The sequence below is a fragment of the Candoia aspera genome, chromosome 5 (genome assembly GCF_035149785.1).
Source record: "Candoia aspera isolate rCanAsp1 chromosome 5, rCanAsp1.hap2, whole genome shotgun sequence".
NCBI lineage: Eukaryota > Metazoa > Chordata > Lepidosauria > Squamata > Boidae > Candoia > Candoia aspera.
In genome coordinates, this window is record NC_086157.1 from 46,194,390 (window position 1) to 46,206,343 (window position 11,954).

Consider the following 11,954-nt stretch of genomic DNA (forward strand, 5'->3'; position numbering starts at 1 on the left):
TTGAAGGATCAGTTGTCTCTGGCAGCTTGCTCTTGGCGCGCCTGTCCTTTTAAGTGCTCCTTTTCGCACTGTTTTCCTTTAGCAGCCAATCAGGCTTCTTTCTGTTTCACACGCTTCTCCTCTCTCGAGCACTAATTGGAGGCTTCAAATCTCCCTCCAGAGTTTGTCCAATCAGCGTCTGCGATTTCTCCCACTCTGCTGAGTCACTTCCTGGTTTTAATTCTCCAAGTCCCTCCTGATAAGTTTCATTTTCTCCTTCTGACTCTGTATAAGTTTCATTTTCAGAGTCAGAAGCGGGCTCAAACCTCACGCTGGTAGACAATTATACAAAACACCTGCTTGAGGTTGTTTCTGCCAAAAGGGGCAATACCATGTATTAGAACCAAGGATGTACTTACTTTTTCCACAGAAGGAAATGGTGTATCTGTAATTGTTTGTTAATAAATTATTGTAAAGTCAATTTTTCATAGTTTTTTGTTCAGTTACATCATTTTTATCTTTATATATTCTTTAAATGAATATGAAATATTGATATCTGCGTATGTTAAAAAAAAACCTTACATTGGGCTATACTTGCTTTTTCACATGACTCCATATGTGTAGAAGTGTTTCAGCCCTTCCTTCTTCGAGATATAAATCAACCTCATACAGGATAAACAAAATAAAACTTTTATTTTAAAAAACCCTAAAATATAATTGAACCCCTATTTACAAAATACATACAGTGTTCTTGGCAGTCCACAAGATGATGCCAGTCCATTATAATTAATGTGCTAGGGGAAGATTTCAGTTCATAGATTACTGAAAAGCAAAATAAATCTTGGCCACAGCCAGATAATATACAGAATGCTCAACTTCTGCTGACAAATAAAGAGCAGAGACAATAAGACTTAACTAGTGCTATATCAAATATCCAGTACCTTTTCTACTTTCCAAAAATCTAACAGAGATCCTATCCTTTGTCCCATATTGCTTAATAATGGAAGTTTTATATTTGAATTGTTTTAAGTTACTTTTGAGTAGTGAGAAAGACTATAAGGATATTACACTTCTAAATAATTAATATTTGGGGATTTCTCACACACACAGAGATAACAGTCCACAAAAACATCTGTATGCACTAAAGCGGGGAAATAGTAAGCTAAGCAGCCCATGAAAGGCACAGTTAACTTCAAGACTGATGGATTTATTGATGTGTTAGAATGTGAATACTGACTGCTGTTAGTGTGCATGAATCTAGATATACACCGTATATTGACTTTGAGCATATCTTAAAATAAACAAAAACATGATAATAAAATATACTTATGTTATATTTATACTGAATACAACAGATACTTCTATACAGAACACATTAATGAGAGAATAGTTTTATTTACTCCTGCAGCAGGTTCTCAGATTTGTTCAACATTATTCAAGAGTATCTTGAATATAATTGTCAGTGGCCACCCACAGCACTCATAGATAAAAACTCCATATTGAATATTAACTGGAAAAAAATTATCCTGGATGCGGAGTCTAAAGCAATCATGGATCATTCCTGCTGTGACAAATTTTGTTTATACAAAATTAAGTGAACGAGTGATAGCTGTTCTTAGTATTCCATTGCGACAGGGTGCCTGTCACTCACTCCAATGCAACTATCCACTGCAGTTTTTCAAGATAAGGCATCTTAGAAAACTCAATGTTGAATACAGCAAATGTCAGGATGTGCCACTATGCCAGCCTGTATCTGTAAATGGCATCAAGTCAAGCACTTCATTTTATCCTCCCCCTCTCCTATAAAGATTTAATGCTGTTCCAGAATGCACTAATATGTGAATACAGAATTGTGAGAAACATGTATGTATGTATGTATATCTGCTTAGACAAACAACAGTCCTTTCCTCACAGCCACTGGACATTTTGCAAAATAATTTCCTTGTAATAGATTAAAACACTAGCAGGTTTGCTTTTTATCTTATAGACCAATTAAATGTAGAGTTAAATGTATTGTATTATACATGCATTATAGTTTTAGCTAATAAAAAAAGTCAAAATGAAGAGCATAGCCATGACATCATATCAGAATTCATCTGCAAATCAATTACATTCAAAATATACTTTCTGTATAAGGAGCCACTCACTGTTCTGTTCATACTCAGCATACTTTGCTTTTGTTCCTTTATAAACGCTTCTTTGAAGAGTTGCACTGCAGAGACACTACTGTTTTCCTCATTTTTGTCATTTTTCAGAGAAAAGTTATTTTCCGTTTGTCTTAGAGCTGACGAGAAAACATGTTGGAGAAATTCTGATTCTTTTACTAAAGTCAGTCCAAGCTGTTCAGCAAGTAGATTCTTATTTCCTAACTTCAGTGATTTTATCTTGCAAATTGGTGGTAGCAATCCAATGAAGGCATGAAGACACTGGAACAAGGCAAATTGATGTCTGTGAAATAGATGAACAAGTCAGTTGTTGCTATGTATGGTCTAGTGGAAAGGTTTACATGGAAAGCAAAGTTCATGGCAAAGAAACGGGTTTCTACCTTAGCTGAAAAAATGTTACTTTTGGATTAAATGCCATGTATAAAAACAGCACTGAAAGGCCTCAGTAGCAATTTTAATGACTGCGAACACCTGTCCTATACATTCAGAAACATGAAAAATTCAGAGGCAGCAATATGTACCATGTTCTCCTGATTCCTTTGGTGGTTCTTCATTCCAGTTCTGTAAGATTTACTTGACATTTACTTCTTACCTGTTTCTTAGCAGCACAACAACAGTGAAGAGGATACTGCTCTTCCAAAACATTACATAATAAAAATTTTAAAGGTTAGGGTTAATTAATGTTAATTCTGGAAAAAATCTTAAAGTACCCTTTTCAAGTTCCTCTTAACATTATCATATCAAGCAGTTAGTCTTTTTATGGCATCCTATGTAGACTATTTGAAGTTCTTTAAGAAACAAAACAAATCCCTTGCTTATCTAGCAGATACCAGGGAGACTAATCAAAAATAGTTTTTTAGGAGTTCTCTGCCAGCAACATACCTGGGTATTACCTCTACAAACCAATTTAGTACTATTGTAATACTCTCTACGAAGCTAGCAAAGTTTTTTCAGCCTCTCAATGGCTACTACCTGCAGAATACTGTTAAAAATCCTTCAAATGGTGTTTTTAGATTCCACTTGAAAAGAGTGCCATTCAGATTTCCAGATTTCCAGCAGATCATATAATCAGGATATTCCTTGATTGGTGCACACTCCATATGTTCCAATAGCCACTTGTTTACTGGAAGCAATGTGCAGTCAGGGGAGAGTATTTGAAAAGAAGATTTGTGTGATATTGCACAGAGTGCAAAAAGGTCTTGTGTAGAATCTGCAACACACACACACAAATCATAATGAAGCTAAGGAGTACAATATATTATAATCCATATCGACTTAATTTTGTTTTTAAAATGTATTTATCTATATACCACCTCAGGCATGACATAGTTTAGGTGGCACACAAAAATGCACAACAACATATAATAATACTGTAATCTTATATACTACAATGAAAGAATCTAATAAAGTGCACTACATTACACTATTTTTTGTATAGGAAAGCATCATATTATTTTTGATGCTTAAAATGTTGGGGGCAGAATTGAAGAAATTATTTAAATCTAATGAAATATACTTTGTGATAGACATATATTGTAATATTACTTGCTTACACCTTCCATATCATTTCTAGAATCAACAAAGAACATCTGGGGGCTGCTTCAGAATTATGAAGTTAACTTGCAGTAGACAAACACATTCTAAACTCTCTTCCAGAAGCCCTATGAAAAGTGGGTAATGTGGGAGGGAAGAAGGGTTGAGACATGGTTTTAAGACACCGATGGGTAGAAAAGTAAGTATTGTCTTATTTATATTTAAGCAAGGTATTATTCTAAAGAATTTTTCTTTTTAAGGTTCTTTTGAAATAAAAATACTTAATATTCTTGGGGATTTAGTTCCTGATTAGGAGTATAATGTACAGACAATACTGTATATATAAAACACTAAAAGAAGTCTTATTTTGAAAAACACAACAAAAATATAGTTTCATTCTTGATTTAATAGGGATGTATAAAAATAGTAGTATAACTTTATTGACTAGTCAATTGACCAAATCAAAATATAAAAATATTTCTTATAGCAAATATATATTTACCTGGATATTTATCATCTTTCAAATTTATTGAATGCTTTCCAGTAGAAATCTCTACTAGACTTAGTAAAATATCTCCACATAGCAAAGTCAATCTTTTGCTTTTCTGCCAGTTTTCACTCTCACCACTCTTCTTCTTTGCATGAAGCAGTACCACACAAGTTATTTCATGCCATGCCAAGAAAGGGGACAAGGGGGTCACTGCCATAAAGGCTTTTGCCTCATTCCTCTTCACTTGAAAATCTCCTCCATTGCACTTGTCTTCTTCATTAGGGCAACTTAACTTGACTTTTTTAGGCAATGGTTCCAAGTGCCAATATGACAAAGGCTCTGCCAGCATTGCTTTCTTCACTGTAACCACTTTACAGTGGCATTTTGTTGGAGAAAGGGAATGATGCTTCGGGCCCATTATCAGAGATAAGCTGGTATCACTGAGTTGCCTGCTTCAAAACACAAGAACACGATGAAGACAAAGATATTTATAGTTTCAGCATTTGTACTGTAGTATGCTCTTGTGTATCTGGTATTCACAACTGCTTTGTATCAACTTTAGATCAAATACAATGTAATCAAATATATCTTCAATTTTTACCCATAAGATATATCTTGTAACATTTTCTCTTGGAATACTTTTAAATCTCTGTATATCTAGATTTTTTTTTTATTTTGGAATTCAGGCTTCAGCCATACAAATGCTGTCAATGACATATGCTCAGTATTATGTTATTATATATAATTTAAACGACTCACAAGTCAAATGTGTCCATGACTTGTACTCCAACTATTAACTGGTCATCCACCACACGATACCAAACCTCTTTTACAATTCGTTCTTGATCTCCAGTTGGAGCTGATGCATCGTTATGAAATGCTTCCTCTGTTTCATCCCAAAGAGAAACAAGATTTTCCTTAGAGGGAAACATAAACATTTTTTAAATATAAAGCCAAATAACTTGTTGTATGAGAATTTGTTATTGTTACAAATAAGACAATCATGGAAATCAAAATGCATTTTAACTAATATATAAACTTGAGGATCAACTAAAATTATCACAGTATGCTATACATTTGCAATAGAAACATGAGATTTTAAATCATCCTCATCAAGTATTTATACTCATTCTGATTTTCCCCCCTCAGTTTCAAATTGAGAAAACTACACTGTACAAGTGCCCAGGTGATATGACTCCATATAAAATATTGAAAAGTTACATTATCCTTAATATTGAAATTATATGCAGATATACTGTATTGGCAGGCAGAATATTTCAATGGTCTTCAAACACTATAGCAACAATTTTTTTGACCAGCATTCTGTTAAAAATTAATCACATTACTTGTTTAACTGGATCCATTATTATTTTTTGCTTCTGTTATTGTAAATGGCAAGTTCTGTACCTATGTAATAGGAAAAAATATTCATACACCACTTTTAACTTTGCTGCAAAATACCTTTTTGACCCTGGGAAATCTTTGTTTCTGATCTTGAACAATATCTAATAATGCATGACAGCTTTCCATCAGAACTTTTTCTTTGAGTTGTAAATGTTGTTGAAGTGCTCGAACGGATGCAAAACCAGCCTATATAAGAGTACAGAGGCTTCATGATGATACAGTTGTGAGCATTATAGCAAGTAATTCCTTCCTGAAAGATGCTAAAGATCCAGTATGAAGTATTTTACTCATATGGTTTAAAAATTACTTAGCTTAGAAATCTGGCTTTGAGACTTTCAGAAAGTCTCAAAGTTGTATCTCTGAATTCAAGTGAAATAATTTATATTTAGTCATGTTTATAACTGCTAATAATCACTATTAATGTGTTCTGCCGATTATGACATCTACAAAGTAGAGGGACTGAAAACATTTTGTAATGCAAGTTTCATTAAATAAAACAAAATGTATGTTGCCAAGAGAAAGATGCTAGACACAAACCTGTAATCGTGCTTCAAGTGCTTTGATAGTAAGAAGGCGATTCTCTTGTATCTCTTCAGCTGAAGACAAGTCATTTTCATCGTTTATGTTACTCTGAGAAAAAGCAATATACATACTAATTCTGTGCCAAATTAAACATCAAAGACTTATAGAACACTCTGTGAAATGTAGCACATCGCAAGAATCCAAATGTAAGCTTAAGATCTTCCTACAAGGAAATTGAAGCTGAGCATGCCCCCTCTGGTCAGACACAAGAGGAGACTGGCAGGGAACTCTTTGTGTGCACCCCTGTATATTACAGAGTAGAAGACAACAACAGCCCACACCAGATGTAGCTTATACATATATTCCCCAACTGTTAAAAAAAATGCTCCATGTAGTTGCAGTGTGATTATTGACACAACAGATTCAGTTGGAGGAATCACAATTTAAAAAAAATTATTCTAAAGATGCCAATTACACCACTTAAGACTGTAATTTACAAGCTTGAAAATGAGACCTACACAGTGGCCAAGTCACTCATACCCTGGTCATCTCCCACATAGACTATTGCAATGCGCTCTACATGGGGCTACCCTTGAAGAGTATCCGGAAGCTTCAACTGGTCCAGAATCTGGCCACGCGAGCAGTTATTGGTGCCCCAAGATCGGCACATATGACACCACTGCTGCGCAAGCTGCACTGGGTGCCAGTTTGCTTCGGGTCCAATTCAAGGTGTTGGTTATGACCTTTAAAGCCCTACATGGCATGGGACCAGGTTACCTTCATCCCCTTAAAGTAATATGAGAACCTGAAATTAAACACAAATGGAAGCTCTGAACTACTTGTAGTTGTACTAGAGATGGTGATGGAAATATGCAAGCCCAAATGCTTAAAAGAATTTTGTACTGGAATAATAAACCATGTTAAGCCTTACATAAGAAGGCTTTTGTCTGCTTTCTAACTAACTGAAGTTGTTCAAAGTTCTGATTTGTAAAATATTGACATGACTGGCCCAAATTCAGTAATTTGAATCAAAATGTTCAGTGAAACCCTGTATTTAACGAGTGCCACAATCTCTATTCGAATAGGAGCAAAGGATTGCATTAAATACTAAAACAATAATCGCCCTAATCCCTTTTAAAATAAACCTTTCCCAATGATTTGTAGCATATCTTACCTCATAATTAATCTTTCCAAAATCTGTTATTTGAAATGCCCCTAGTGCTTCTGAAATAGAGTCACTTTTTAGAAAAATTAGTATTTGTTCAGTTCCAATACCAGCAAAATCATCTACCAGAATAGATTTCACCTTTTTCCAGCAAGAAGCCACCTAGAACATAATTTAGAATTGTAATTTTTTTTCATAATTTATAAACATACAGTGCATGATTAAAATGTAGAAGGGAGCCATCTTATCTGCAATTTTTGCAGTGATAGGTGTTACCTGCGTTTATTAAAAGATTTGAGTTGTACTTACTGAAAAGGCAGCTTAAGATACATGCTATAGGAACTACAAGATCACACTGCACAATTTTACTAAAAACTGCTGTTGTAATGGCAATTTACATGGAACATGTTCTGTAAATCCAGGATTGAACACAAGCATTTTATAATCCACTATGCACTGAATATTGTAATTAATATAAATAAATAAATAAATATGATCCTTCCCCTGGCTTACATTCCAGATCTAATCAAAATACAAGTACCTTGTTTTATAAATTGATTTAGAATTTCATTTAAACCAGGAATACCGTGGGCTTAGCCCCAGTATGTGTCCTAACAGTCAGGAACCACGCTGAGACGAGTAGGTCTCTAGTGTTTATTACTGCTACATTAAACAGAACCCTAACAAACTGAAGAAGCGTGGGAAAAACCCAGACAGATAAATCTGTTAGGTCGGGTCTGATCTGTGTCTCTTTGAATGGCTGCTTAATTCCTCAGTATTACGCATGCGTTTTCCCCCCTGGATAGGGGCCCCCTCCTGCTCGCCATCCGTACTCATGACAGTATGTATGTATGTATATATGTATATGTGTGTCTGTGTATGAGTTTGCAGCTCTAAAAAAAAAATATTTCTAAAGTATCTGTGAGCTTGTACTGAGTGTTTCGCTACTCAAAAACTACCTCCAGCCAGAATGAATATAGAATAAAGAGTAAGGATTTAAGAAAGAGACACAGCAGATATAAAATTAAAAGGAGTGAGTCAATTACATTATGGCCATGTCAAAATTGTATCACTCCTTTTATAAGTTGACCTTTGTCTCTACAAGGAACAAGCAAACCTTCATGTGTCAGAACTCCCTAAGGCACATTTAAGTTTCGGTGTAAGCACAGGCTGTCCCGTATCGTAACCGGAGGGAACAGTTTTTGTTTGATGGAATGTTCAACACTTAAGCACAACAACAGCATGTGCACCAGAATTTCTTTCATGAATTCTGGACTGGAATAACTAGACATGTAACATATTATGAAGCTGATGAGACAGAATCTCCACAATTCTAATAAAAATTGGTTTAGTACATCAGTTCAATACCTGTAAGTTATGTTTCCATATAGCACATACATCCCCGGAAGCAAATGTCACAATCACCAAATGGCGATCTCCATCCACCGCAGCTATTTGTACTGAAAAAGGATTTTTGTATGGAAGCTGTAGAACTTCTTTAGGCCAACCATCTTGAAAGAAAATCAACTGGCCTTTGCAAGTAACGGCAACGAGCGACGTCTTAAACCTGCTTCTTCTTACCTCAGCTTTGCAAACATACACACAATGCACCACACTGCCATAAGCATGAGGCAAAAAATTAGCATTCAGCAGCACTTTTTGTTTGTCTACTGCATATGCAAAACATTCATATCCCCAGATGGCCAAGTCTGAGTTAGCGTCACTTTGCTTATTGCCTCCTTCTGGAAAACAAGCAGCTCTAGTTCCCAAAACAACTGCACCCTGACCCTCAACGTGACCAGCCCATTGGACAGAAGAAAACTGAATAGGAGCACATAAAACAGTGCCAGTTTGGGGAGAAATATGTAACAGGTGTCTTTCATTATACCATATTATTGTTGGACCAGCCAATAATTTTACAGGTTCTTTGATTGCATAGTCTAGTTTAAAGTGCAGAACCAGTTCAAATTTGTTAAAGGTATGAAGCAACAACAACATATATTTAATTTTTTTCTTTGTTTTCTTTTTCAAGAGAATGCAAGGGTGAAGAATTCCAGTTCTGAAGTCAGATGCATTACTGCAGTAAATAATCTCAATACCTTCCCCACATATGCAAAATGATCCATTAGACATCTCATTAAACAATTTAGTGCCATTGTCAAATATCATCCTTTTAACATGCAATGTAGTAATTATGGTATCATCACTCTGTGTGTTCTTCCCTTTTGATAGTTGGAAAAGAAGGAGTTCCCCATTATAAGATACAAGTTTCTCTTGCTGATCCGTTGACATTTTTTTTTCTTAAATAGATTCCATAGCATAAAAATTGGTGTTTCTCTGAATTCCACTACAGGATTCTTCTGTAATATTTGATCCAAAGAGCATTTTTTCAATCTGAAAAATGTTTACAAGAGGTTTAATACTGCAATCAACTTTAGATTATTTTACCTTCAATAAATAACAATCAGTACTCAATAAGGAGACATAGTAATATGATTTATAATTTTAAAAATGTAGTGTAATGAATTCTAAAAAAAAAAAACTTTTGTCTAATCCTAAACATGGTTGTCCAAAAAGAAAACAGGATACGTTTTTATAACTGGGGGACCTTTAACTCTTCCATTAGAGTAAGAAAGAGTAAAACTATGGAGGCATACTTTTTCACAACAAAATCTTCAAAATGTTTCATAGCAAAATCCTTTGCAGCTGTACTTTAGTGGGATTTATTATAATATTCTTCTAAAGCTAAAAACAGTTCCCAAGATAATCAGAAAAATTTAGGGCAGAACACAAGGAAGCATTTACATAAATATAAACAAATGTTATTTATAAGAATTCCAACTATATGAATATATGGAGTCCCATCTCTGTTCCCATAAGATAATAACACACATGTCCACATTATGGATAAAAATAGAAGCCATATTTATGGAGAAGAGTGCTTGAATATTTATTACAGCCAACCCAAAAATCTCAATAAAACAGATGATAAAACAGTGTAAGCAATAGAACTAAGATGGGCAGTCAGCTCTTGCTGAGTTCAGCATGCAATAGAACAAACTTCTATGATATTTGAGGAAATTAAATCATTCTGGTTAAATAGTAATAAATGAAGAAAAAATAGAGTGACCTAGAAAATTAACTAACAAAGCAATTATAAAACATGCATGAATATTGTTTAAGGAGGAACAGTATAAAATAATAAGCTATTCAGTCAATAACAACCTCACCATGTGGACCAAGTGAGATTGCATATGGGATTTTCTTGAATTTTCTTTCAAGAATACTTGTAACCCATTAAAAACGGATTACAGCTTCCATATTTTGATACCTCTGAGTTGATTTAAGATTAGCTCCTCCAAAAGACATCTTGCTGTTCTTCCGTGTTCATAACTTGTTGTTTAAATGCAAGCTTATTCTGCTTGAAGTCCATTGTTACTAAAGCTGAAAAATTGCAATAGTGCAGCTGCTATTAAAGAGATATTTTTCCATCTTGCCAATTAATATCAGTAGGGTTAGTCCTAGAGGGGAAAAATCATATTTAATCATTAAGCAAAATTACTTATCCATAACTCCATCTCCACCTTGGTTACACTTGCTTTCCAAGAGAGGACCACAATGGGTAGGTTCCCAATGCTATTTAGTCATGATTTCCAAACAAATCTGCTACATGGCTCAAGTTATGCACCACATTGGAGCTATGTCAAATTTGGGCATGAAATAATTTTAGTGCCATGGAAAAGAATGGAAGGATTGAGTCGCCAGCCGATTTCTGGACATTTTGCAGCATGTGGGTCAAATGGATATCCAACTCATTAGAATCTTTAAAAACAACACCAAAATATTTGAAATTTAACCTGTTCTAATTCATGGTTTTTGACAGTCAATTTTCTAGGCAATTAAGCAAAAGAAGTGTCTTAGCATAATATATCTCTAGAGCACTGTTTCCCAATTATAGCAATTTCCAAGCGTGTGGACTTCAACTCCCACAATTCCACAGCCAGCACAGTCATTGGTGAGAATTCTGGGAGTTGAAGTCCACATACCTGAAGTAGGCAAGGTGGAACATACTGCTCCAGACCTTCCACCTTACAATATCACACCATAGAATGTAACTCTTCCAAGCCAACTAGAGTTTAAGATAAGGTAACACTGTCCATATAAAGTGTAATAATATGCTTACTTGCCAGCTTAAGGGGGCTGTAGGTCAAGTTATTTGGAGAGCAGGAATTCCCTGTTCTTTTTAGTTTTCAGCTCTAAATAAAGAAAAACCTGCATCAAGACTCAGTCACAGATCCCATTTTAATTAAGAAATCTGTGCTTCAACTTGTTTTTTTTTCGTTGTGGGCTGAGACCCTGCTGAAGAGATTTCATACTACATTGTGATGCCTAAATCCTGGATTCCATGAGAAGCTGGCGGGCGCTACTACGGACATCCTCCTCTTGATAATCCAGGCTACAAATGGTTCTACCCACCCATCTCCTTTGCTTAGGACCTGGATCCCATCTTCCCAATCGGAGGTGCCGGCGTGCAGAACGGAGCAGGGCATGGGAGTACAAATATTTATTAAAACATACCGTACAATTACTTTTATTACACCAGTACGCGTCCACCACCCCTTCCATATGCAGTGTAGCAAGCGCTCCTGAAAAGAAGACAAACACAGAGAAGAGCTCCTTCCGACCTCCTCTTCTC

At 35.3% G+C, this 11,954-nt stretch overlaps 1 protein-coding gene across 1 annotated transcript; it reads right to left on the reverse strand.

Moving 5' to 3' along the window:
* Positions 1-1,311: 1,311 nt before the first annotated feature.
* Positions 1,312-10,773, reverse strand: FANCB (FA complementation group B). Its single transcript, XM_063305107.1, has 9 exons — positions 10,590-10,773; positions 8,627-9,652; positions 7,268-7,420; positions 6,109-6,201; positions 5,629-5,757; positions 4,927-5,084; positions 4,180-4,616; positions 3,117-3,354; positions 1,312-2,427 (listed from the first exon to the last, which is right to left on the reverse strand). Exons 2-9 carry the CDS (start codon positions 9,548-9,550, stop codon positions 2,034-2,036), a joined length of 2,526 nt encoding a protein of 841 aa, XP_063161177.1. The 5' UTR covers positions 9,551-9,652; positions 10,590-10,773; the 3' UTR covers positions 1,312-2,033.
* Between the last annotated feature and the right edge of the window lie 1,181 nt (positions 10,774-11,954).

Excerpts from the sequence above, each read along its gene's own strand:
- FANCB (XM_063305107.1), bottom strand. The coding sequence starts at position 9,550 with ATGTCAACGGATCAGCAAGAGAAACTTGTATCTTATAATGGGGAACTC. Across the intron at positions 7,421-8,626 it reads TATGGAAACATAACTTACAG|GTGGCTTCTTGCTGGAAAAA; the intron begins GTATTGAACTGA and ends ATTATGTTCTAG. Across the intron at positions 5,758-6,108 it reads CACTTGAAGCACGATTACAG|GCTGGTTTTGCATCCGTTCG; the intron begins GTTTGTGTCTAG and ends ACTCTTATATAG.